Genomic DNA, 27,647 nt, shown 5'->3' with positions numbered 1-27,647 from the left:
CGTAACATAATTATTTTTTTTTTATTGATTCTATGTTATAAATCATTAAATCTTTAATAAAGTTAATGATATAATTGAACTAAAATTAATTTTATTTTACTGAAATTAATTTTTCTAAATTGGTTTTTTTTTTTTAACTGAATAGAAATTATTTAACTGAAAATTATTTTTTAAGGTGAACTGAACAGGGTCTTAGCTTATTGTTAATTAACAATCATACTTCAATTGTTCAAATATTAACTTATTAATTCGTACTTAATTATAATCAAAGATTTTAGTATTCAGAATTTTGCATTGCAATGAATATATGTGTAAATTAAATGGGACACATAAGAAAATACATATCAAACATTGATTATATATTGTTTTTTGATGCAAACATTGATTTATATATTTATCTTACTTAACTGAAGATATGCTTCTCATTCTTAAGTGTATCGTGATTGATTTTATGTTTTTTTTTAAAAAAATAAAAAAATAAATAAAAAAATAAAAAAAATAAATCAATGGACAAACAAGAACGACAAGAGGGAGTATTATTGGATTTTTTTTATTGTTATTATAAATTATATTATCTACCAAACAATTCCAAGTGGGTATTTCTCAGACACGTCCTCCACTTAACAATGCCCATATATGAAAATGATAGGTTCATTTGTAATATATATACTACGTATATACAATGTGTACTTAATAATTGTTAAGTTTGTCTTTTGTCAAAGGAAATTCATAAATAGAGTTGTACGACAATTGAAGTATGATTGATAATATATGTAATAATATCCTCCTTCAATTCATTGACTAAATTATTATATTTGTCTTCACCAAATATATATATATATATATATATAGGAGGGATCCGGTGAAAATAGGTTCATATGTGAGAATTCATACTTATATGAGAACTGATCTATAATTTAGAACACGTGAGTAAAAATTTAGAACATATGACTAATAATTTAGAACATATGACTAATAATTTAGAACATATGATTAATAATTTTGAACATGTGTGTGAGCAATAATTTAAAACATCTGATTCAAGAATTAGAACATGAGAGTAAAATTTTTAAAAAATTGCTTTATGAAATTTAGAACAAATGATTAAAATTTAGAACATCTAATTTAAAATTTAGAACACTTGGTATAAAATATAGAAAATGGGAGTAAAAATATAGAACATGTGAGTCAAAATTGGAACATATGCTTTCGAATTTAGAACCTATAACTAAAAATCTTAGAACACACGCAGGTTTTAAAATTTAGAACATATAAGTTAAAATTTCGGAATAAGTCATTCGAAATTTATAATATCTAACTTAACTAATTTATGGTGTAGAACATGTGAGTACTAATTTAGAACATCTGATTTAATTTAGAACACATGAGGAAAAGTTTAGAACATCAGATTTAAAATTTAGAACATACGAGTAAAAATTTAGAACATAAAAAGTGTTCTCACATAAGAAGGGAGGCTCTCGTGAGAATTTTTCTTATGTGAGAATTTTTCTTATGTGAGAACACTTTTTATGTTCTAAATTTTTATTCGTATGTTCTAAATTTTAAATCTAATGTTCTAAACTTTTCCCCAGGTGTTCTAAATTAAATCAGATGTTCTACATTAGTACTCATATGTTTTAAACCATAAATTAGTTAAGTTAGATATTATAAATTTCGAATAACTTATTCCGAAATTTTAATTATATGTTCTAAATTTTAAAACGTGCGTGTGTTCTAAGATTTTTAGTTATATGTTCTAAATTCGAAAGCATATGTTCCAATTTTGACTCACATGTTCTGTATTTTAATTTTACTTATATGTTCAATATTTTTACTCCCATTTTCTATATTTTATACTAAGTGTTCTAAATTTTTTATTCACACGTTCTAAATTTTAAATCAGATGTTCTAAATTTTAATCATATGTTCTAAATTTCACAAAGCAAATTTTTAAAATTTTTACTCTCATGTTCTAATTCTTGAATCAGATGTTTTAAATTATTGGTCACATACATTTTCAAAATTATTAGTCATATGTTCAAAATTATTATTCATATGTTCTAAATTTAAATTTGAGTCGCATGTTTTAAAATTTTTCTCGTATGTTCTAAATTTTTACTCACGTGTTCTAAATTATAGATTAGTTCTCATATAAGTATGAATTCTCACATATGAACCTATTCTCACCGGATCCCTATAAATATATAAGGGGAGGCTCTCGTGAGAATTTTTCTTATGTGAGAACACTCTTTATGTTCTAAATTTTTACTCGTATGTTCTAAATTTTAAATTTGATGTTCTAAACTTTTCCTTAGGTGTTCTAAATTAAATCAAATGTTCTAATTTAGTACTCACATGTTCTAAACCATAAATTAGTTAAGTTTAATATCATAAATTTCAAATAACTTGTTCCAAAATTTTAACTTATATGTTCTAAATTTTACAATGTGTGTTCTAAGATTTTTATTTATATGTTCTAGATTTTAAAGCGTATGTTCTATTTTTTTACTCGTATGTTCTAATTTTTTACTCACACTTTCTATATTTTATATCAGTTTGTTCTAAATTTTTATTCACATGTTCATAATCTTAAATTAGATGTTCTAAATTTTACTCATATGTTTAAAGTTTCATAAAGCAGATTTTATAAATTTTTAATCACTTGTTCTAATTCTTAAATCAAATGTTCTAAACATATTACTCACATAGATGTTCTAAATTATTACTCAGATGTTATAAATTTTAATTTCAGACACAAGTTCTAAATTTTTACTTGTTTGTTCTAAACTTTTACTCACATGTTCTAAATTTAAAATCAGTTCTCATATAAGTATGAATTCTCACATATGAACCTATTCTCACCGGATCCCTCCCTATATATATATATATATATATATATATATATATATATATATATATATATATATATATATATATATATATATATATATATATATATATATATATATATATGTTTTGGAATCAAAAAGTACTTCGAATTATTATTATTGATATAATTTGTTATTCCGGACCATGAACTTAATTTATACAAAAGATACATTTTTTTCTTGAAATATTATGTGCAATGTAAGAAATCTATATGGGCTCGATTCTCTTTTCTTGATATATATATATATATATATATATATAATATATATATATATATATATATATATATATATATATATATATATATATATATATATATATATATATATATATATATATATATATACTTCCTCTGTTCTTTTTTACTTGACCTGCTTTGACTTTTACACTATTCACCACCTCTCGTCCTCTCCTTTGACCGTCTTTTATGAGAAATATGTGAGGAAAAAATATATTCATATGTATATTTTTTAATTCGTCTCAATAAGTACTATCGTAATATACAACTTTTATAATTTTTACTTATGAAGAATTAAAGTTATTGATCGCTAAAGTTTTGCACTGGTAAGCGTGATAAAAGAAACAGGTCAAATAAAAAAGAACAGAGGAAGTGTATATATATACACGCCACAAGGGCGGGGGTGAGATTCGATCTCATGATCTCCTATAATCGGGAGAGAAACTCTAACCACCTAAGCTATCCCTCACTCTCTCTTTTCCTAAAATATTATGTACCTTATTCAATTCTAATAAAAAAAAATTTGCTGCATTAAAAAATTGATGTGCAACGGTACAATTTTATAAGTTCAAACTAGTGTGTGACCCGGGCTTTGCCCCGGGTGATACTTTGAATAATTTCATTTTTATATTAGAAGCTTTAAAAGACTAATTAATTTATTTAACATGCATAAATTAGAATACAATGACATTAATAATTTATTTTTGATTTTTTTCGGTTTTTATTCTACATTCTAATACATGTATGTATTTATATATAAAATTGGATTAATAAAGCATGAATTGATTCTAGCTAAGATGGTAATGCGTTTTGGTTTCAATTCAATGAGGTTTGGGGTTCAAATCTCTTTGTATGCATTTTTAATTAAGATCATTAATAATGATTTGGCAAGATGCTAAAGGCTGATGAATGATGATGTGGCGCTATATATACAGGTGTAAGGAAGGAAATACGTGACACATACACAATGAGGCTGTCTAAAGGGAGTCTTGAGATGCATGAACAAATGCATATCAAGGGGTAGTTCTGTAAATTCGCACGCTTTAGTGAAAATCCACCTCATTTCCCGTTATGCTTTTCGTCAGCCCGTTTGCAGAATTATTTCGTATTTCTTGAGGTATTTGAGCAAAATGTACATCTTGTCTTGTCTTTGTATTTCGTATTTCGTATATTTTTTGACATAAAAGGAAGCATGCATTACTTGGGCATAGCCTTAAATATATTACAACCTAATGTTCATAGAAGCTCCTTTAAGCAAAATGCATTCTTTGAACAGAATCCATAAACTACACCAACTAAAAACCAAAGTACTTCTACTAAACCAGTTTTTACAGCAAAATACAGAGACAGAACACCAGAAAGAATTAAAACTAGGTAGGAAGATCAGCATGATAAGCAGCTTCTGCACTAACTGGACATGTGAAATGGTCAACATGGCCTAAGCTCATATTCATGGCATATTTGGCCTAGTAATGTGCCACGCTATTCGGCTCCCTGGGAATAGTACTGAATATAATAGTCATCTCCCTGTTGTTAAGCAATCTAGCCACATCAATGATAACCACAACAAGCTCATTATGCGTGTGATCTCTGTTAAGCAAAGTCATGATCTGTTCAGCATCTGTTTCCACTTCCAAGAATTGGAGAGGCATGGCCCTTGCATAATTCAGACCTTCTCGCAAAGCATAGAGCTCTGAACCTAAAGCATTTGGAGCATTGTACTTACTAGAGTATCCAAAATTCCATTCACCTTTCACAGTCCTGAAAACACCCCCACCTCCTCCAACATTTGAAGATACCCAAGCACCATCTATATTAAGATTGAGAAATCCTGACCTAAGAGGCTTCCAGCAAGGAGACTTCACTATGGATGGACCTGCATCATCTGTAACTTTCCCCTTCCCTTTCCAAGCACCCTGTAGGACAAAAGAATTTATTTGGTATTTGGTCACATGCAAATTGGTTAGTGTAGGGAATATTTCAAGCGTTATCCCTAGCTTGAACCCCACTGTGATCATACACTTAAGCATGGTGGCGTCCAAAGAGAAAGAAGATAGAGCAAAAGAGTCGCCAACAAGTTTTAGGAACTTGTAAACCATTCACAGGGTGAAGGTTACACCCCTTAACGATCCATGAGATCGTCAACTCCAATAGGTCTGGAACCATGACTGGTAGTTCGGGGATGAAGGTACAAATCCAACCTAAAAGAGATTGAACCTGCCCTAATAATAGGCCTCTACTTTATTCTGATCGTATTCATGTGCGCTTTCTGACTAACATGCAATCAATAGGATTACCCTAAACCTGTTTATCTATGTTGTTTGAATATTAATGCACAAATAAATCTATTATTAGCGATCACTTGAATTATAATCAAATTAACCCTAAACAAGATTATTAATTATCTTATTAAGCGTGATTACAAGTACAAAATTCCCTTTAAACATGCATAAAAGGCGTGAACAAGCAATAACAATAAATATATAACAAGCAACATAATAATCATCATAAAAATATTATAATCATAAATCATAATTGTAGACACCCATTTGTGTCTCCCCAAAACCAAACCCGGTGATGAGTACCTTTCACGTCGAATCATAATCGAATGAAGCGAAAGTGTGAAAAGTTTAGTGTTGCGGATAGTTTTAATTTCTTTTCTCTTCTCTCTGTTTTTGAAAACTTATTTTAAGATAACAGCCAATCCAGTTTGGTTGGTCCATGATATGGGTCCAATAGTAGTGTAGTTGGATGGGGCTTGACAAGAGCTTTCCAACGATATATTATAAGCCCAATTCCGATTAATATTGAGGAAGTTATGGCGAATTTACTAAACTGGCTCGGTTTGAGCCTTATATGCGGCCCAATGATCTAGAGGAGGGCCTAATATGATTTATCATTCCTAATGCAATTAGGAATGGTACGGTTTTAGTCTTCTAGATTCTTTTAGAAGGTTCTTTTCATTCCTAATTCAATTAGCATTGATAAATTGACTTTTGTTGACTTTTCAGAGTTTTAATTAAAATCAAAGAACATTTTTGAGGAAAAGATACGATTTTATCCTCCTGTACGGCAAAATTTATCTGATTTTAGAAAACGCGTTAAAAACAGGATTAGCGCCTAACGCCACACATTGGCGCCAGCATTGGCGCCTGGCGCCAATAAGCCAATGTTGGCGCCAGCTCTATTTTAGGTGCGCCAGAACTCTGTTTTGATATTTTATATTTTTGGCTGATTTTCTCTATAAATAACTGTAGACACCCATTTGTGTCTCCCCAAAACCAAACCCAGTGATGAGTACCTTTCACGTCGAATCATAATCGAATGAAGTGAAAGTGTAGAAAGTCTAGTGTTGCGGAAAGTTTTAATTCTTTTCTCTTCTCTCTGTTTTTGAAAACTTATTTTAAGAAAACAGTCAATCCAGTTTGGTTGGTCCATTATATGTGTTCAATAATAGTGTAGTTGGATGGGGCTTGCAAAGACCTTTCCAACGATATATTATAAGCCCAATTCCGATGAATATTGAGGAAGTTATGGCCAATTTACTAAACTGGGCCCGGTTTGAGCTTTATATACGGCCCAATGATCTAGGGGAGGGCCTAATATGATTTATCATTCCTAATGTAATTAGAAATGGCTTTAGTCTTTTAGAAAGTTCTTTTCATTCCTAATTCAATTAGCATTGATAAATTGACTTTTGTTGACTTTTCAGAGTTTTAATCAAAACCAAATAGCATTTTCGAGGAAATTATATGATTTTATCCTCCAGTACGGCAAACTTATCGGATTTTCAAAAACGCGTTAAAATCAGGCTTGGCGCCTAACCCCAGGCCTTGGCGCCTGGACACAGGCCTGACGCTAGTGTTGGTGCCTGGCGCCAGTTAGCCAAGGGTGGCGCCAGCTTTGTTTTCTGTGCGTCAGACTCTGTTTTGTTTAATTTATCTTTTTGGCTGATTTTCTCTATAAATATCGTATTAAAAACTCCGTTTTCATTCACCTATTCTCACTAATCATTCACCTACAATCAGTTTTAATTAGCATTCTCTTAATCATTCAATTCTTTCTTCTTACTTTGCTTTTACATACAAAATTCCGCATTCGCAAGATCTAGAAACACCTAGCCATATTCGAAGTTGCCTTCCCTCTAGACGTGAAAGGTTTTAATTTATGAGGGTTTGGTCCCAAATCTCCCTTTCAATTGTTTAATTTAATTGTTTGATTATTATTTTCCTTGAAGTTACTAACGTGTGTATTTTGTTATTAGAAAGAGGTACGAAGCATCAAAGTAAGTGCTTTAATTGTTTTTATTGATGTTATGATGTAGAAATCATGTTTACATTGTTGTTATGATATTCCTAGTATCATATCTAGGGTATTTTAATATTAAATATGATTGTTACGATGCTTCCTATGTTCTTCCTAATAATTATGAATGTTAGTATCATGTTAGGGCTAAAGATTTGATTTTTATTGCTTAGTGACATGCTAGGGTTTGTTATTAATCTTGTTAGTATCATGCCTAGGATCTTCCTATTTTTATTATGCTTTAATATTAACATGAACATGATTATGATTATGATTGTTATAATTTGTGATGATTATGAATATTATTATTATTGTGATGATGATTATTTTATTTATTGTTATTATATTTATTATTTATTATTATTATGTTGCTTGATTTTTATTGTTATTGCTTGATCACACCTTTTATGCATGCTTAAAGGGAATTTGTACTTGTAATCACGCTTAATAAGATAATTAATAATCTTGTTAGGGTTAATTTGATTATAATTTCAAGTGATCGCCAATAATAGATTTATTTGTGCATTAAATTCAACCAACATAGATTAAACAGGTTTAGGGTTAATCCTATTGATTGCATGTTAATTAAAAAGCGCACATGAATACGATCAGAATAAAGTAGAGGCCTATTATTAGGGCAGGTTCAATCTCTTTTAGGTTGGATTTGTACCATCATCCCCGAACCCTTATTTGGTTCTAGACCTTATGGAGTTGACGATCTCTTGGATCGTTAAAGGGTGTAACCTTCACCTCGTGAATGGTTTACAAGTTCCTAAAAAACTTGTTGGCGACTCTTTTGCTCTATCTTCTTCCCTTTTAGACGCCACCGTACTTTAGTGTATGATCACAGTGGGGTTCAAGCTAGTGGGATTTAAAGGCTTGGAATTATTCCCTACAGTTTTTGGCGACTCCACTGGGGAGGATTTCTATTTTAATTCCTGAATTTGTTTCGGCAATGATTTAGAATGAGTGGATGAGACTCGAAAAGTTCTAAGTATTTCATGTGCGTAATTTTGATTAACATTATTGTCATATGCATAAAAAGGATCTCATTGGAAAGACCATCCGTAATGAGTTAAAAACATAGGATTTTACACGTAGGAAATTTGAGGAATGTCTTTCACAACTAGGACTGAAATAACACCGCGCAAAACTGGAAAATTTTATCGAGCACAAAAAGCTGCTGAGGCATGTGGGAAGTAGCGTCAGGGGCCAGAGCTTGGCGCCAGCATTTTAGTTGTAGCGCCAGACGCCAGCATTGGCGTCAGGCGCTACAGTTAAAAGCTGGCGCCAGTCTCTGATTGCTGGCGCCAGTTTCCCCCAATACCGAGCCAGAAATATGCGTTCTAATTTTGACCGGTTTTTCGTATTGTTTGCTCAATCCTACTTCCTGATTGAATTTTTTCTCACTTTTCTGAAACCCATATGTGTTCTACATATGGACATAACCCTCTGGGAATTCATGCTCCATCTACCTGATTGAACGCTCTGTGCAACAAAGGGTACATCCGAGATGTTGAATTCACCAAACCATGGAATCGAGTTTTTTTTTTCTAAAACTCGCGGTGTCCCATCCACTCGCGCCAACCCTTCACGGTTAGGCTTCCGCGCGGTGCATCCGGACAATTAACCATGGACCCTTTTTGACTAAACCATATCCCGAACTTTAGAGAACTAGAGCCATGGTTAGGTTGCAAACGCATTGCATCATGTTGTGCCTACTTGACTAATTGTGCATTATTGGTTGTGCATATATATTCTATGTTTCTCTTAACCGTTTGTTGACTTGTGTTGAGACTACATAAATTAATGACTTAAAGAACTTTGCCTAATTAAATAATTAATTAATTAATTTGAGTCAATAAAGTCTATTTTTTTTAATCGGAATTGACCTAGTACGACTTTAGGCATACCCCAGTTGACTAATAACACCGAAAACAGTCCCAGACCGAAGCTCCAATATTGGCTCCAAGGTCTGAGCTGTAGCGCCACACTATGGAGTGTAGCGCCTGACGACAGCTATGTTGTCTGGCGCCAAGCTCCACAGTGCGACGCCAGTTCTGTTGCTTGGCCGACAATTCGGATTATTGGTCGAGTCATCACCTAGGGTCTAACTAATCAGTCTCCTGTTTAATTCAGTTAATTTTGCTGTCAATAGTATTTAATTGAATCAAGGATCGAGTTTAGGCACTAAGTCCCATGGTCTTACACAAGAGTCCAAGCATGTCACTTACACTCAACGTACACACCAATACACATACTTTGACCATGATTAAGAGAGTCTTGTGTGCGCGTTTTTCCGTCATTTTTTTTAGGGGGGTAAGTCGGATATTAATCCTCCAATAAAAAATAATAATACTTAGTTCCTTAGAAATATGTACATTTCGTTTAGTTGCTTTTGTCAAAAAAAAAAAGAAATATGTACATTATTTTGCCAAAAATATGCACCCTTTTCTTTTTTCTTTTTTCCTTAAAATAAACCGTAAAGTCAAAATGATTCGAGTCAAGTAATTAAAACGCAAAATGGTTTCATTTACAGCGCGTGGTCAAGAAAGGAAGGACGATTAATCAAAGATAACCTCTTCGTACAAGTCCAACTTTTCGACAAACCCATAGCTCGCAAGAGAAAAGCTAAGACTATAATGGCAACACAAGAAGAAGTCAATGATCTTAAGAACCAACTGGCTACTGTGACTGAGACACTGAAGCTTCTCGCACTTAGGATCGATGATCCCGTGAAGCAACAACAGATGGACCTCATGCAAGAGAGTTTAAGCAAGTTGTCTAGCGACTACAAGTTTCAAGAGCTTACATCACAAGGGGTCTCGGTGGACAAAGATCTTCTTCCGCAGAAGTTCAACGCCAACGACATCCCAAAATTCAGAGCAATTGACAACCCTTACTTTCATTTAAGAGCATTTGAAACAATAATGAGTATCAAGGGTATCGATAAGAAGGTCTTCCCTTCTCTGTTCTCACTATCTCTCGAGACCGTTTGCCAACAATGGTTCTTTTCTCTCGAAAAAGAAAAGACCTCTACCTGGGAGTCTATAGCAAACGCTTTCGTAGATAGGTACAAGTGCAACATTCAAGTCGAGACTGACCATAGAGAACTTGAAATCCTCAAGCAGAAAGAGAATGAAGGCTTCACCTCTTTCTTTAACAAGTGGAGAGAAACCTCAGCTAAGATGATTGAGGTGCCAAGTGAAAAAGAGTGTGTGAGACCGTTTATCAAAAATCTCCAAGAAAAATATTCTAAGCATCTCAAATATCAAAATAATCTCCATACTTTCAAGGCCGTTTATGACATTGGGATCAATATTGAAGATGACTTGGCTAAGTCAAAAGCTGCCAACAATAACTCCAATAGTGGCTGGAAAGGAAAGAAGAACGACAATCCTTCTTCTTCTAAAACCGCCCACTCAAATAATGTTAGCACCTTTAATTTAGGAGAAGTTCTTGCCATGAACAACCAAGGACAGAAGAAACCATTTAGGAGGAACTTCACTCCTATTGGCATGAGTTATGACACCGCATTTGATCGATTAAATGCAAAAGGTCTTATAACTCCTATTGGGCCATTTGGGGACCCACCAGTTGAAAAGAGGTCGGTTAACTGGAACCCCAATGCACACTGCAAGTATCACCAAGGTAGGGGCCATCTCACTGAAAGCTGTTGGAAGCTTAAGGAAGCTATCCAAGACCTAATCGACAATAACAAACTGCCGTTGCCCCCTGCCAGTAAGAAGCCAAGTATTGACAATGCACCTCTTGCTCATACCCTAGCTATCTCCGATGAAGAAAACGAGGTTGACCCCTCCTCTCTCATTAGACCTGTCAAAGAAATCAATGCCATAGAAAAAGAAGAGGAGATCTTTTTCGATGTCAAGGATAACCTTCCAGAACCGGCGAATAAAGATGATATACAACTGCTCACACTGTCTATGAGGGAGGTATCACAATTACTACGTGAAGCTCTCAAAGTTATGAACGAACTCCATAAGAAATATGATGAGCTTCCACTTCCGAAAGAAGAACCTAAAAAAGAATTCACACCAGTGAAAACGACTTATGAGGCAAAGCACTTTCCCTTACAAGTCACTAAAAAACCCAAGAAGAGCAATAGAGTCAACACTTCGATTGGGATCCCATATGCGCAAATGTTCGAAATGCTCTCCGAGAGTGGCGAGGTCAAACCTCTCGAACCGAGACCATTCGAGTCATTAAAAAGGACAGATAGATATTACTGTCAGTATCATCAATCAGGGGGTCACACTATAGAAAACTGTTTCAAATTCAAGGATTTGGTACAGAAAATGATTGATGAAAAGAAACTAGTCCAAGTTCAACAAGAAGAGGATACAACCATTAATGGAGTCTGGGACAGTGATGAAGAAGATGTCTATCTAAAGGACATAGTAGGACCTTCATCTTCTGTGTCATACACCACAGATGACATTTGGGCTGAAGAAGATTCGTCGATAGATGTCCTCACAAGATCTGGGAGAATGCAACCTCCCGTTTCAACACAATCTATGACAACCATACATCAAGTTCCCATACCTATCATCGAAGACAATGACATTGTTAAACAGTTTAAGAAGACAAAAGTTGAGATGAATGTGTGGAAACTTCTGGCAACATCTTGAGAGCATAGGTTGGCTGTAATGAATGCCTTGGATAAAATCGGGATAGACTCTGACACTACTCCTGAGGGACTAGCCAACTTCCTCACAAGTGACCTTCCTAGTCTGATTAATTTGATCACCTTTTCTGAAAAAGATTTACCCCCAGAAGGTGACAAACATTACAAGGCATTAAATCTCACAGTAGTTTGCAAAAGGATGAATGTTCCTATGACTCTTGTAGACAATGGATTGGCTATCAATGTCTGTCCACTTAGAACTGCGAGGATGCTCGGCATAAAGGACGAAGATTTAACTCCGTCCACACAAGGAATAAGGGCCTACAATAACACTCGTCGTCAAGCTCTTGGCAAGATTACCCTAAATGTAACGGCAGGAGCAATAGAACATGCTACTACTTTCCAAGTAGTGGACATCAAAGCTTCATTCAACTTATTGTTGGGACGCCTTTGGCTTCATGATCTAAAGGCCTTCCCTTCATCTCTCCACCAACAAGTAAAAGCTATAGTTGGGGGAATTCCAATCACTATAGATGCTTCGCCAATGAGAATCAAATCTATAGAAAATCCAATTATTAATGTGGAACACGACGAAGATGATGAAGACCTATGGGGCTTTAACGAAGAAGTCTCCTTCATCCAGAAGGATGAAATGACCTCTCTTTGCCATGACCCCCATTCCAACAGATTGTCAACGCCATGCTGAAGAAACAAGGACACTTTCCCGGGATGAACCTAGGGAAGAAGAAAGGAATGGCAAAACCGCTGGAGTCACCTGACCTCCCTAAGTTAGATACTTTCGGACTTGGTTTTGAACCGACTCGGAAAGATCTCAAGCGAGCCCAGGAAAAGTTGAAAGCACGTAGGGACGCTCGCATTCAAAAGAAAGCAATTCCAACGGATCATTACCCCCTTACGCTTAATGGTCAGTTCACAAAAGAAGGAGAGGACTATCCATGCCATGAATTTCCCGAGCCATTTGTTGTAAACGGCATACGACAACCGGGATTCGAGATTTTCTTGGATTGCTACTTCACTGATGAAATCCCAACTCCTGTCCACAAGGAGAAAGCACCCCCATGCTTTGACTTTAACATCATGGGATTACTGTTTGGGCAAGAAAAGAATGAGCCAACTTATGAAGAAGATAACTCCTCGCTAATTCAAACGGTCCTTTTCATTCCTAATTCAATTAGCATTGATAAATTGACTTTTGTTGACTTTTCAGAGTTTTAATCAAAATCAAATAGCATTTTCGAGGAAATTATATGATTTTATCCTCCAGTACGACAAACTTATCGGATTTTCGAAAACGCGTTAAAATCAGGCTTGGCGCTTAACCCCAGGCCTTGGCGCTTGGAACCAGGCCTGGCGCCTGGCGCTAGTGTTGGTGCCTGGCGCCAGTTAGCCAAGGGTGGCGCCAGCTTTGTTTTCTGTGCGTCAGACTCTGTTTTGTTTAATTTATCTTTTTGGCTGATTTTCTCTATAAATATCGTATTAAAAACTCCGTTTTCATTCACCTATTCTCACTAATCATTCACCTACAATCAGTTTTAATTAGCATTCTCTTAATCATTCAACTCTTTCTTCTTACTTTGCTTTTACATACAAAATTCCGCATTCGCAAGATCTAGAAACACCTAGCCATATTCAAAGTTGCCTTCGCTCTAGACGTGAAAGGTTTTAATTTATGAGGGTTTGGTCCCAAATCTCCCTTTCAATTGTTTAATTTAATTGTTTGATTATTATTTTCCTTGAAGTTACTAACGTGTGTATTTTGTTATTAGAAAGAGGTACGAAGCATCAAAGTAAGTGCTTTAATTGTTTTTATTGATGTTATGATGTAGAAATCATGTTTACATTGTTATTATGATATTCCTAGTATCATGTCTAGGGTATTTTAATATTAAATATGATTGTTACGATGCTTCCTATGTTCTTCCTAATATTTATGAATGTTAGTATCATGTTAGGGCTAAAGATTTGATTTTTATTGCTTAGTGACATGCTAGGGTTTGTTATTAATCTTTTTAGTATCATGCCTAGGATCTTGCTATTTTTATTATGCTTTAATATTAACATGAACATGATTATGATTATGATTGTTATAATTTGTGATAATTATGAATATTATTATTATTGTGATGATGATTATTTTATTTATTGTTATTTTATTTATTATTTATTATTATTATGTTGCTTGATTTTTATTGTTATTGCTTGATCACACCTTTTATGCATGCTTAAAGGGAATTTGTACTTGTAATCACACTTAATAAGATAATTAAATCTTGTTAGGGTTAATTTGATGATAATTTCAAGTGATCGCCAATAATAGGTTTAGGGTTAATCCTATTGATTGCATGTTAATTAAAAAGCACACATGAATACGATCAGAATAAAGTAGAGGCCTATTATTAGGGCAGGTTCAATCTCTTTTAGGTTGGATTTGTACCATCATCCCCGAACCCTTATTTGGTTCTAGACCTTATGGAGTTGACGATCTCTTGGATCGTTAAGGGGTGTAACCTTCACCTCGTGAATGGTTTACAAGTTCCTAAAAAACTTGTTGGCGACTCTTTTGCTCTATCTTCTTCCCTTTTGGACGCCACCGTACTTTAGTGTATGATCACAGTGGGGTTCAAACTAGTGGGATTTAAAGGCTTGAAATTATTCCCTACAATAACGTATTAAAAACTCCGTTTTCGACAACCAGTTTTCATCAACAATCAATTTTCAATTATATTCACCTACAACGAGTTTTCATTCTCATTCTCTTCTTTAATCATTCACCATCTCTCTATCTCTCTCTCTCTTTTCTAAACTTGCTTTTTACATACAAAATTCCGCATTCATTAGATCTAGACACACCTAGCCATATTCGAAGTTGCCTTCGCACTAGACGTGAAAGGTTTAATTTCTGAGGGTTTGGTCCCTAATCTCTATTTCCATTATTTAATTTAATTAATTGTTTATTATTTTCCTTGAAGTTACTAACGTGTGTATTTTGTTATTAGAAAGAGGTACGAGGCATCATAGTAAGTACTTTAATGGTGTTATTGATGTTATGATGTAGAAATCATGTTTAGGGCGTTATGATCTTCCTAGTATCATGTCTAGGGTAATTTAAATATCAAATATGATTGTTATGATGCCTTCTATTTTCTTCCTAATATTTATGATTGTTAGTATCATGTTAGGGTTAAAGATTTGATTTTTATTGCTTAGTGACATGCTAGGGTTTGTTATTAATCTTGTTAGTATCATGCCTAGGATCTTGCTATTATTATTATGCTTTAACATGATTATCTTAATTATAATTTATTATCATGATTTTTATAATTGTTTTGATTATGATTATAATTTTATAATGATGATTATTATTATTATTATGATTATTATTTATGATTATCATGATTATCTTGATGATGATTATAATAATAATTATTATTATTTTATTATTATGTTGCTTGATATTTATTTTGTTATTGCTTGATCACACCTTTTATGCATGTGATGTGTCTATTTTATATAGTATTTTACCCCCCACCCTTGGTCATAATTAGTAGTGTTTTTGGCTCTTTAGAGCCACTTTTATTACTAATTGGTGTTTTCTAGTGTTTTCGTAGATTTGGTTGACTTTTGCAGGGATTTATGCTTTTGGATTATTTTCCCGAGATATTTTGGAGCAATCACGAGCATTGGAGAAACACGACCAGATTTTATAGCCCAGGGCCGGTTAGAGCCATCGAACCGGTGATTAAGGGCTCGGTATAGGTGATACCGGGGCATTTGGACCGAGTATTCAAGACCCAAAGAGGAAACCTAGATTGGCCCGAAGAATTGGAGCCTAATCGAAGTCCAAATAGTGGCCCAAATGAGCCGCCCGGCCAAAGTGGCTGGCGCCCGGAGGCGCGCCCGGCCGGGCGGGAGAAGCTTAGTCTGGCGCCCGGTGACGCGCCCGGCCGGGCGCGAGATTAGTGTTAGAGTCAAAAAAGGCGCGCCCGATCGGGCGCGTGTATTTTTAGGAGACGATTAGTGTCGTTTTAATTTGTTTTAGTTTAGGATTTTTGTACGGAGTATAAATACTCCTCCGTAATACGTTTTTAGGACTGCTTCTTCTCTTCCTCTTCTCTTAACCTTCTTTCTTAGACTTTCTCTCTCTACTTAGTTTTCTCTCTCTTAAACTCTTTCTTTAAAACCTTTGTTCTTAATTCTACTCTTAATTCCAGATTTATTTTGGTAACGACTTCTCTTCCCTTAATCTTAGTTATTTATTTTATTCCTTTCATCATGATTTATTTTATTACCTTGATTAGTTTAGTTTTTAATATGTGTGAGTAGTTTTATTTCTAGGGTTTATGGGGATCTAATAAATAATATGAAGGGTTAATTTATTGTTGTTAATTATCAATGCTAGATTAGTTTCCTATCGATTGATTTAATGCTCTGTGACTAGATTAGACCTATCTTTTATGCATGAGTTTGACAATATTGATTTAAGAATCGAGAGATGAGAATTAATGTTTAGGTCTAGTTTCAATAGGCAAGTTAATTTATAAATGGTTAAGTCAAGATTCGAGAGATGAGATTTAATACCGGTAAATTAATTGTGTGATTTTAATACGTAGCGAGAGCCTTTTACAATCTGGTTAATTGATGCATTGATGATTGACTATTATTGATTATTGGTATTGCATGATAATTTCTTATTGGATTATTTTAATGTTCTACAATTGCGGCTTGTAAAAGTATAGCAATATTAAATTGATGAATCGAGCAGATGTTAATTTGATATTAAAGGCTATTTTCAATAAGAACTTAGATCTAGTAAATTGCGAGAGCCTGTTAGATCTATGTTGATTAATAAATTGCGAGAGCCTGTTAATCATGTTATTTATGCAATGTCAATGATTGATTACTATGTTTTACCCTGGAATATTATTTATTGGTGAACCTATGCCCTAGATCCTTTTATATATTGTTTTCTTCCCATTCTCAACCTTAGTAGTTTAGTTTCTTACTTAATTATAAATATTGGTTACTTAAATAATTTAGATTATAATATTTAATTAGGAGTAAAAAGACTTGTTTCCCTGTGGAGATCGACCCTACTTCCCTATCTACTTTAGTTAGTGATTTAGGTAATTATTTTTGATTAGGGGATACGACTTTACCCTGTCAGCATGTTTAAAGGGAATTTGTATGTGTAATCACGCTTAATAAGATATTAATAATCTTGTTAGGGTTAATGTGATTATAATTCAGGTGATCGCAAATAATAGATTTGTTTGTGCATTAATATTCAACCAACATAGATAAACAGGTTTAGGGTTAATCCTATTGATTGCATGTTATTCAAAAAGCGCACATGAATACGATCAGAATAAAGTAGAGGCCTATTAATATTCAACCAACATAGATAAACAGGTTTTAGGTTGGATTTGTACCTTCATCCCCGAACCCTTATTTGGTTCAAGACCTTATGGAGTTCACGATCTCTTGGATCGTTAAGGGGTGTAACCTTCACCCTGTGAACGGTTTACAAGTTCCTAAAACTTGTTGGCGACTCTTTTGCTCTATCTTCTTCCCTTTTGGACGCCACCGTACTTTAGTGTATGATCACAGTGGGGTTCAAGCTAGGGGGTTAACGCTTGAAAATATTCCCTACAGTTTTTGGCGACTCCACTGGGGAGGATTTCTATTTTAATTCCTGAATTTGTTTCGGCAATGATTTAGAATGAGTGGATGAGACTCGAAACGTTCTAAGTATTTCATGTGCGTAATTTTGATTAACATTATTGTCATATGCATAAAAAAGATCTCATTGGAAAGACCATCCGTAATGAGTTAAAAACATAGGATTTTACACGTAGGAAATTTGAGAAATATTTTTCACAACTAGGACCGAAATAACACTGCGCAAAACTGGAAAATTTTATCGAGCACAGAAAGCTGCTGAGGCATGTAGGAATTAGCGCCAACGACCAGAGCATTGGCGCCAGGCATTTAACTGTAGCGCTAGATGCCAGCATTGGCGCCAAGCGCTACAGCTAAAACCTGGCGCCAGTCTGTGTTTGCTGGTGCCAAATTCCTCCAATATCGAGCTAGAAATATGCGTTCTAATTTCGACCAATTTTTCGTATTGTTTGCTCGATCCTACTTCCTGATTGAGCTTTTCTCACTTTTCTGAAACCCATATGTGTTCTCTATATGGACATAACCCTCTAGGAATTCATGCTCCATCTACCTGAGTGAACGCTCTGTGCAACAAAGGGTACATCCGAGAATGTTGAATTCACCAAACCATGGAAGCGAGTTTTTCTAAAACTCGCGGTGTCCCATCCACTCGCGCCAACCCTTCACGGTTAGGCTTCCGCGCGGTGCATCCTGACAATTAACCATGGACCCTCTATTGACTAAACCATATCCCGAACTTTAGAGAACTAGAGCCACGGTTAGGTTGCAAACTCATTGCATCATATTGTGCCTACTTGACTAATTGTGCATTATTTGTTGTGCATATACAATGTTTTCTTAACCGTTTGTTTGACTTGTGTTGAGATTAAATAAATTAATGACTTAAAGAACTTTGCCTAATTAATTAATTAATTAATTAATTTGAGTCTATAAAGTCTAATATTTTAATCAGAATTGACCTAGTACGACTTTAGGCATACCCGTGTTGATTAATAACACCGAAAACAGTCCCAGATCAAAGCTCCAGCATTGGCGCCAAAGTCTGGACTGTAGCGCTACTCTGTGGAGTGTGGTGCCTGGCGACAGCTCTGTCGTCTGGCGCTACACTACACAGTGCGGCACCAGTTTTGTCGTTTTGCCGACAGTTCGGATTATTGATCGAGTCATCACCTAGTGTCTAATTAACCAGTTTTCTAATTAATTTGGTTAATTTTCGCTGTCAATAACACCTTGTCGAGTCATTAAATGAGTCTAGTCACATAGTCTAGCCACATGGCCATGACACGAGTCTTAACATGTCACCTACACTCACTAGTCTTATGATATGTCCATTTTATATAGTATTTTACCCCCGTCCCTCGGTCGTTATTAGTAGTGTTTTTGGCTCTTTCGGGCCACTTTTATTACTAATTTTTGTTTTCTAGTGTTTTTGTAGTTTTAGTTGTATTTTACAGGAAATTGCACTCTTAGAGCATTTTCCCGAACTTTATGGATCAACTACGGAAGTTAGAAAGACACGACCACTTTTGGAGCCCAGGATTGGTGAGAGCCGGTGATTAAGGGCTCGGTAATTGGGATCCCGAGGTATTCGGACCAAGTATTCAAGACCTGAGGAGGAAATCCAGATTGGGCCGAGAAATCAAGCCCAATCGAAGTTCGAGCCTCAAAGTGAAACAATCGCCCGATCGGGCTACCTCTAGCACGATCGGGGCAAGGCATTGTTGCTGAGCGTGCTATAGCGCGCCCAATCGTGCGAGCCTCTAGCACGATCGGGCAACGCTGATGGGAAGGAACGCGAAGAAAAAGGCGCCCCCGATCGGGCGGCCCTTCGCCCGATCGGGCGCGCGTTTTTAAGAGACCTGATTAGTTTAGCCTTAACTTTTGTTTTAGGAAACGTTTATATTTAAGTTTTGTACGGAATTTTTGTTTATCTTCTTCCTTAGACTTTCTCTCTCTACTTAGGATCTTTTCTCTCTCTTAACTCTTCTCTTAACTCTTGTTCTTGATTATTTCCATTAATCCAGATTTATTTTGGTAACGATTTCTCTTCTCTTAATCTCAGTTATTTACTTTATTCTTTTTATCATGTCTTGCTTTATTGCTTTGATTAGTTTAATTTCTACTATGTGTGAGTAGTTTTATTTCTAGGGTTTAAGGGGATCCATAAATAATATGAAGGGGTAATTTATTGTTGTTGATTATCAATGCTAGATTAATTTCCTATTGATTGATTTAATGCTCTGTGACTAGATTTTCGCAGATCTTTTATGCATGAGTTTAAGAACATTAATTCGAGATTCGACATATGAGAATTAATGTTTAGGTCTAGTTTCAATAGGCAGATTAATTTATAAATGGTTAAGTCGAGATTCGACAGATGAGATTTAATACCGGTAAATTTAATTGTGTGATTGTAATACGTAGCGAAAGCCCTTTACAATCTGGTTAATTGATGCATTGATGATAGACTATTATTGATTATTGGTATTGCATGATAATTTCTTATTGAATTGTTTTAACGTTTTACAATTGCGGCTTGTAAAAGTATGGCAATATTAAATTGATGAATCGAGCAGATGTTGGTTTGATATTAAAGGCTGTTAGATCTATGGTGATTAATAAATTGCGAAAGCCTGTTAGATCTATGGTGATTAATAAATTGCGAGATCCTGTTGATCGTGTTATTTATGCAATGTCAATGATTGATTACTATGTTTTACCCTGGAGTATTATTTATTGGTGAACCTATACCCTAGATCCTTTTATATATTATTTTCTCTCTATTCTCAATCTCAGTAGTTTAGTTTCTTATTCGAATATAAATATTGGTTGCTTAGATAATTTAGATTATAATAATTAATTAGGAATAAAAAGACTTGTTTCCCTGTGGAGATCGACCCTACTTCCCTATCTACTTTAGTTAGAGGATTTAGGTATTACTTTTGATTAGGGGACACGACTTTACCCTGTCAAAATTTGATTAGGGGAAACAGTTTTATTTTTATTTATGATTGTTTTTGTAGTCTAGATTACACTAGTAGAAAAATGTACATTTGCGTCACCATATTTGCGTCACTCATTCTAAGGAGCGAAGCAAATGTTTATTTTTACCATCCTTTTAAATTATTTGCGTCGCATATTATTCAAGAAGCGACGCAAAACTCAAGTGCATTTCAGCTTTCTATCATTTGCGTCGCTCCTATTTATTAAAGCGACGCAATTAATAAACTTATTTGCGTCACTCATTAGTTAGCAAGCGACGCAAATAAGTGATTAAGTAAATTGCGTCACTCTTTTACTAATGAGCGACGCATATGAACTGTGTACAACATTATAAACAAGGTTATTTGCGTCGCTTTTTTATAATAAAGTGACGCAAATAACTCTTTTGGCTTTAGGTTTTTCTGCGTTTTTTGACCTTAGTTTTTCATCAGGTACGCCTACATTCACTATACAAAAAGAAAAAAAAAACAAGAGTTCTTAAATTCCAGCGAATTTCTACAGCAAAACACCCACAAATTTGTCTCTGAAATCCAACAAATTCGGCCAAAAACTTGCGTTTCCCCAGCAAATTTAACATCTAAAACCGCAGTGAAGTCGAAGACCCATAATCGGCTGCAAATCCGAGCAATTCGAACAAAAATTTAGACCAAAAACCCTAAGAAATTCGAAGCCTTAAACCCAGAAAAATTGATTGTTTCCGACCAAAAATCCCCCATTTCGAGCAAAAAATCAACTCAAAAGCATACAAATTCGAACCCTAAAAACCCCAAAAAATTCAATTTCGGTCTTCAAGTTCGATTGGGGGATTTCGTGGGGGGATTTCTAGGGTTTTTGGCAGCGACGCAATATACCCTAAGAAATTCGTCCCGTTTCAGTCATAAATAATTTTTGTTCGAATTTCAGTCAAGAAATTACAGCAACAATAGTTTAAGTCAAGAAATTATAGCAACAATAATTGCTTGAAATGAATGAATTTGGTTAATTGGTGTTGGGATGATGAGTATAATGTCTATGATATTGAGATGTAAATTATTGGATAGGTTGTTAATATAATGCCGTCATTCCCAATTTTATGGGTAGGCCAAATTACAAAGGAGACTCTGCCGAAATTTACATTTGCATTATTCAATAATATTGCATTTTAATTTCAATTATATTAGCGTTAGCATATTACTTTATACCACTAGTAAGGAAAACAGGTAATACAAACATATACAAGGCAATTATTATATTATAATTAAAAAAAAAAATTTACCTCATTTGCGTCACTCATTAAACAAACAAGTGACGCAAATACAGCAGTTTTGTATTGTCTACTCAGTCATTTGCGTCACTCCTATATAAACAAGTGACGCAAATAACAAAAAATAAGTTTATCGGAAGAGTTATTTGCGTCGCTCTTTTATAAAGGAGTGACGCAAATAACAAAAAAGAAGTTTATCAGAAGAGTCATTTGCATCGCACTTTTATAAAGGAGTGACGCAAATAACAAAAAATAAGTTTATCAGAAGAGTCATTTGCGTCGCTCCTTTATAAAGGAGTGACGCAAATAACAAAAAATAAGTTTATCAGAAGAGTCATTTGCGTCATTTGCGTCGCGAGCAGTTGCGTCGCTCATAGAAGCGACGCAAATACACTATAAATGAGCGACGCAAATAAGCCTTTTTCTACTAGTGTTATTTCCCTTTTGTCTCAGAGAGCAATAGACAGAAAAATCTGTACAAGCAAATCCTGGCGGATTCTAGTGATAATAACAATAATCACCAAAATCCTCCAACTGGTTCTAGCGATTCAGAGACATCATCAAATGCAGAATCGGAGATGACGGCTCCAAAGAAGCTTAGTGATTATTCACAACCAAAGCTTACGGATTTTCCACATCTCACCCTTACTCCGGCTCTCGATGGGGTTCAATTTGAAATTAAACCTCAATTTATAACGATGATAGAGAGGAAGCAATTCAGTGGAGCCAAGGGTGAAGACCCGAATCTTCACATTGCCGACTATTGTCAATATTGCAACACCATCAGGCAAGCCGGGGTCACTCAAGACCAAATCAGGGAGATTCTCTTTCCCTTCTCTTTAACTGGAAAAGCTAAATTCTGGTTTAATGGCTTAAATAGAACTACACTTGGTATAACTGACTGGGAAACTCTTGTTTTGAATTTCTATAACAAGTATTACCCTGCAGAGAGAACAGCCGTACTACGGAGTGCGATTCAGAACTTTGCCCAAGAAGCCGATGAATCTTTATATTAGGCTTGGGAGAGGTTCAAGGATTTACAAAGAGATTGCCCCCACCATAATTTAGCACAATGGCAGTTAATCGAAGCCTTTTATAATGGCCTTGGAAATTCTTCTCGAATAATTTTAGACTCTGCAGCTAGTGGGAGGTTTATGAATATTGACGTTGAAGATGCAGGCCAGGTTATTGAAGACATGGCGATACACAATTCCCAATATGGGAATCCTAGAGGATTTTCTAACAAGGGGAAACATTTCAAGTTTTAATGTTATTAAAATGAATGCACTAATTACTCATGTACAATTCCGATTATTAAACAACGATGTGAGACTAACTCTTAAAGAATTCGGAAAGTTGTTTGATTTGAAATCGGATAAACCGATTGAACCTTCTCAAGACCACACCGCCGTGGTCTATAAGAGGCTAACTGGGGAGGATTTAGTTAACCTCCAGCATGCCAAAGGGACGTGGATTCAACATCCCGTCCCAAAACTTTGACAAAGATTTGCCGGCCTCACTATTTTTGGGAGGCATGAACCGGCAAATGTTAGGAGAGATGAATTGGAACTTTTAGCATCCTATATAATTCCTACCGCCGAGAAATTAAACATACCCCATAGGATAGCCAATCACTTCCAAAGGGCGGCCAATGCGGCCGAGGCTAGTAGGTCTAGGGCACCTATTTATTTTGGGGGGTTAGTGACCCACATTGCTAGAAAACACCTAGGTTGGAACCCGGATGCGCATAGGAAAGTTGTAGGATCAAACCTCATGGACCTAGCCTATTTAGGGAGTTTGAACTGGGTGCAACCCGTGGGGAGTGATACTTGGTGGATAGTCCACCGACAATCGGGTAGGAGGGATCAAGGCTTTACCTTACCCAACCCCGCCTTGACTAAATTTGAGAAGGGGAAGCCTTCTTATACTTTCGAGATTAATGGTCAAGGTGAGGTTCAACCACCTCACCCTTCACCACAACCCCAACAATCCCCCCTAGACCATTCCCCCACTCACCATTCACCACACTTCCAACCACCTCCACCCTTCACCTATAGCATACCCACTTCCTCGGTCGACTATAACGTCGACCCCAATGCCCCTTATGACTTTTCGGCTTTTAGGAGCCAATTAGACCGTATCGAGACGGGGCAAGGGAGAGTTGAGGGTATGATGCAAAACCTAGATTCTAGGTTAAGCACCTTAGACGGGCGGGTTGGTTACATAGAGAGGAACCTCGGGAGGGGTCTATACCCCATGTATGACAATTATGCCCGTCGGGGGGCTATTCCTCCCGATTCACTTACTCCCGATTGGTTCCAATACCTTCAAGGAGGGTATTCTCACCCCGGTGCGTATGGTACTTATGTGGACTACTCTTCAGTCCACGGATATGGGGGTGATGCTCCCTTTGGAGGTATGGGGGGGAATGTGGACCCTAACTACTTTGCAGGTGGTTCGGGTTACGGTGGTGCTGGACCGAGCCAGGGTGGTGCCGGCTCGAGTCATGGAGGAGGATATGAGAGGATGGATGACGATGAGGAGTAGCTCTTTCTAGCTACTCTCCCAAATCAATGAGGGCATTGCTTGATTTGGCTTGGGGGGAGATTTCTTGTATATATGGTAATCCTCTTTCTCTTTTCTCTATTTATTGCTTTCCTAGTGTAGTCTTTATTGCTTTCTTATTTATGAAAAATACAAAAAAAAATTGAAAAATAAAAAATCCAAAAATACGTTCCAATGAATTATAAATTATGCTTCCCTGTGCCCCTTACTTGAGAAAATTTGTTTTGATTCTTGGTTATTGATGATAAGCATTGTGGATTAGTTGATCATGATTTGATGTTTGATTGCCTTGAAACCCTTACATGCGTCAATTTTGTCCAACTACTTGTGAATATAGTGCTTGACTAGTTGATTTGGTTAGGAATGTGTGATAGTTCCATAGTTCCTGGTATGTCAATGAATTTGAGTATTGGTTTGCATCTATTAGTAATGTTTATATGATTCATTATTATGCACATTGTGGAGGACGAAGGCATTTGTTCTTTTAGGTAGCCTCCAGATATTGTAAATACATTTGTTCCCTTCTTGCTACCCATGTTGTTGCCTTGACTTTTTGTTGTTTATTAGCCGCATTACAAGCCTATTTTTTCCCATTGGTTACTAGTCCCAAGCTTGGGTTGGGGGAGCTATTAGTGAGTGAGGTGAGGGAGTTTGTAGTGTTCTTATTATTTGCACAATTTGGGTGGGCTTTTGAGATGTTATTTTGTTTTTTATCATGTTTATTTTTGATGAGTTTGAGAGTTATGTTTTCTTGAAAAAATAAAGTATGATGTTATGACAAAAAAAGAGAAGTTCAAAAAAAAAAATGTGAAAAAAATAAGTGAACTTCAAAAGAAAAAAAAATGTTCAAATGTTCTAGTTGGAGGTTGATCAAAAGAAAAATAATAGAGCTTCAATGAAAAAATATTCAACTTTAAAAATAAAGTTTGTTTATTCACTCTGTTTCTTCATTATTATATCTTATGAGTGAAATTGTAAGAGTTGGGTTTATTTATTGTGATTGGAGTATATTTGGTTGATGTTAGAGTTGGTTATGTAGGAGATGTTGATCATTATTTTGATCATGGGTTTTATTAGGATATGGCTCCTTTAAGCATAGCTTTTCTCTCACTTATTCCCAAATTTATCCTACCCTTTACCCTAGCCTTACATTACAAGCTTTAAAGACCTTCCGACCTTTGTGCATAGAATTGTATGAATGTGAAAGTGTTGTTTATCAATGCAAGTTATGACTTGACATATTTCGAGTCGACTAGTAGGTTGAGCGTTCATTGTTTTATACACACGAGAGTGTGAGTTGGGAGGGCATTGTTCACATAAAGGGGTTGGATGGAGAGCGATCGAGTACATCTTTTACTCACCACACAAATGAGAGTTGAGTGCGTGAGCACTAGTCTTGAATTTTATATGCTCTTATGGTTTGCTCTATTTGACAATTGTTAGGGAGATTGGTAATTAGATGGATTTGATTGGTTGACTTTGAAGCATGTTTATTTGATTTACCCTGAATCGTTTGTGCTTGATTTTTACTTTTTGGGGTGAAGCATATTTATTGATTCATTGATGAGCTCTTTGCTTAGGGACAAGCAAAGGTTTGGCTTGGGGGAGTTTGATATGTCCATTTTATATAGTATTTTACCCCCATCCCTTGGTCGTTATTAGTAGTGTTTTTGGCTCTTTCGGACCACTTTTATTACTAATTTGTGTTTTCTAGTGTTTTTGTAGTTTTAGTTGTATTTTATAGGAAATTGCACTCTTGGAGCATTTTACCGGGCTTTATGGATCAACTACGGAAGCTAGAAAGACACGACCACTTTTGGAGCCCAGGATCGGTGAGAGCCGGTGATTAAGGGCTTGGTAATTGGGATCCCGAGGTATTCGGACCAAGTATTCAAGACCCGAGGAGGAAATCCGGATTGGGCCGAGAAATCAAGCCCAATCGAAGTTCAAGCCTCAAAGTGAAGCAATCGCCCGATCGGGCTACCTCTAGCACGATCGGGCGCGGCAAGGCTTTGTTGCTGAGCGTGCTATAGCGCACCCGATCGTGCGAGCCTCTAGCACGATCGGGCGACGCTGATGGGAAGGAACGCGAAGAAAAAGGCGCGCCCGATCGGGCGGCCTTTCGCCCGATCGGGCGCGCGTTTTTAAGAGACCCGATTAGTTTAGCCTTAACTTTTGTTTTAGGAAACGTTTATATTTGAGTTTTGTACGGAATTTTTGTTTATCTTCTTCCTTAGATTTTCTCTCTCTACTTAGGATCTTTTCTCTCTCTTAACTCTTCTCTCAACTCTTGTTCTTGATTATTTCCATTAATCCAGATTTATTTTGGTAACGATTTCTCTTCTCTTAATCTCAGTTATTTACTTTATTCTTTTTATCATGTCTTGCTTTATTGCTTTGATTAGTTTAATTTCTACTATGTGTGAGTAGTTTTATTTCTAGGGTTTAAGGGGATCCATAAATAATATGAAGGGGTAATTTATTGTTGTTAATTATCAATGCTAGATTAATTTCCTATTGATTGATTTAATGCTCTGTGACTAAATTTGCGCATATTTTTTTTGCATGAGTTTAACAACATTAATTCAAGATTCGACATATGAGAATTAATGTTTAGGTCTAGTTTCAATAGGAAGATTAATTTATAAATGGTTAAGTCGAGATTCGACAGATGAGATTTAATACCGGTAAATTTAATTGTGTGATTGTAATACGTAGCGAAAGCCCTTTACAATCTGGTTAATTGATGCATTGATGATTGACTATTATTGATTTTTGGTATTGCATGATAATTTCTTATTGAATTGTTTTAACGTTTTACAATTGCGGCTTGTAAAAGTATGGCAATATTAAATTGATGAATCGAGCAGATGTTGGTTTGATATTAAAGGCTATTTTCAATAAGAACTTAGATCTAGTAAATTGCGAAAGCCTGTTAGATCTATGGTGATTAATAAATTGCGAGAGCCTATTGATCGTGTTATTTATGCAATGTCAATGATTGATTACTATGTTTTACCCTGGAATATTATTTATTGGTGAACCTATACCCTAGATCC

At 35.5% G+C, this 27,647-nt stretch overlaps 1 protein-coding gene and 1 non-coding gene across 2 annotated transcripts in view; both read right to left on the bottom strand.

Annotated features, from left to right (window-relative positions):
• Positions 1-4,593: 4,593 nt before the first annotated feature.
• The window catches only part of LOC145630424 (uncharacterized), a 31,689-nt gene continuing 8,635 nt past the window's right edge, over positions 4,594-27,647 (bottom strand). Inside the window, exon 2 of the mRNA XM_081682685.1 lies at positions 4,594-5,043. Within this exon, the coding sequence (XP_081538811.1) occupies positions 4,594-5,043 (450 nt within the window). The remainder of the gene's footprint in view (positions 5,044-27,647) is intronic.
• LOC145565626 (small nucleolar RNA R71) lies at positions 22,983-23,089 on the bottom strand. Its single transcript, XR_014095066.1, has one exon. It is a non-coding gene; the product is annotated as a small nucleolar RNA R71 (small nucleolar RNA).

Source organism: Chenopodium album, chromosome 1, assembly GCF_948465745.1.
Source record: "Chenopodium album chromosome 1, dcCheAlbu1.1, whole genome shotgun sequence".
In the NCBI taxonomy this organism is placed as follows: domain Eukaryota; kingdom Viridiplantae; phylum Streptophyta; class Magnoliopsida; order Caryophyllales; family Amaranthaceae; genus Chenopodium; species Chenopodium album.
This window is presented reverse-complemented; position numbering and strand designations above follow the sequence as displayed.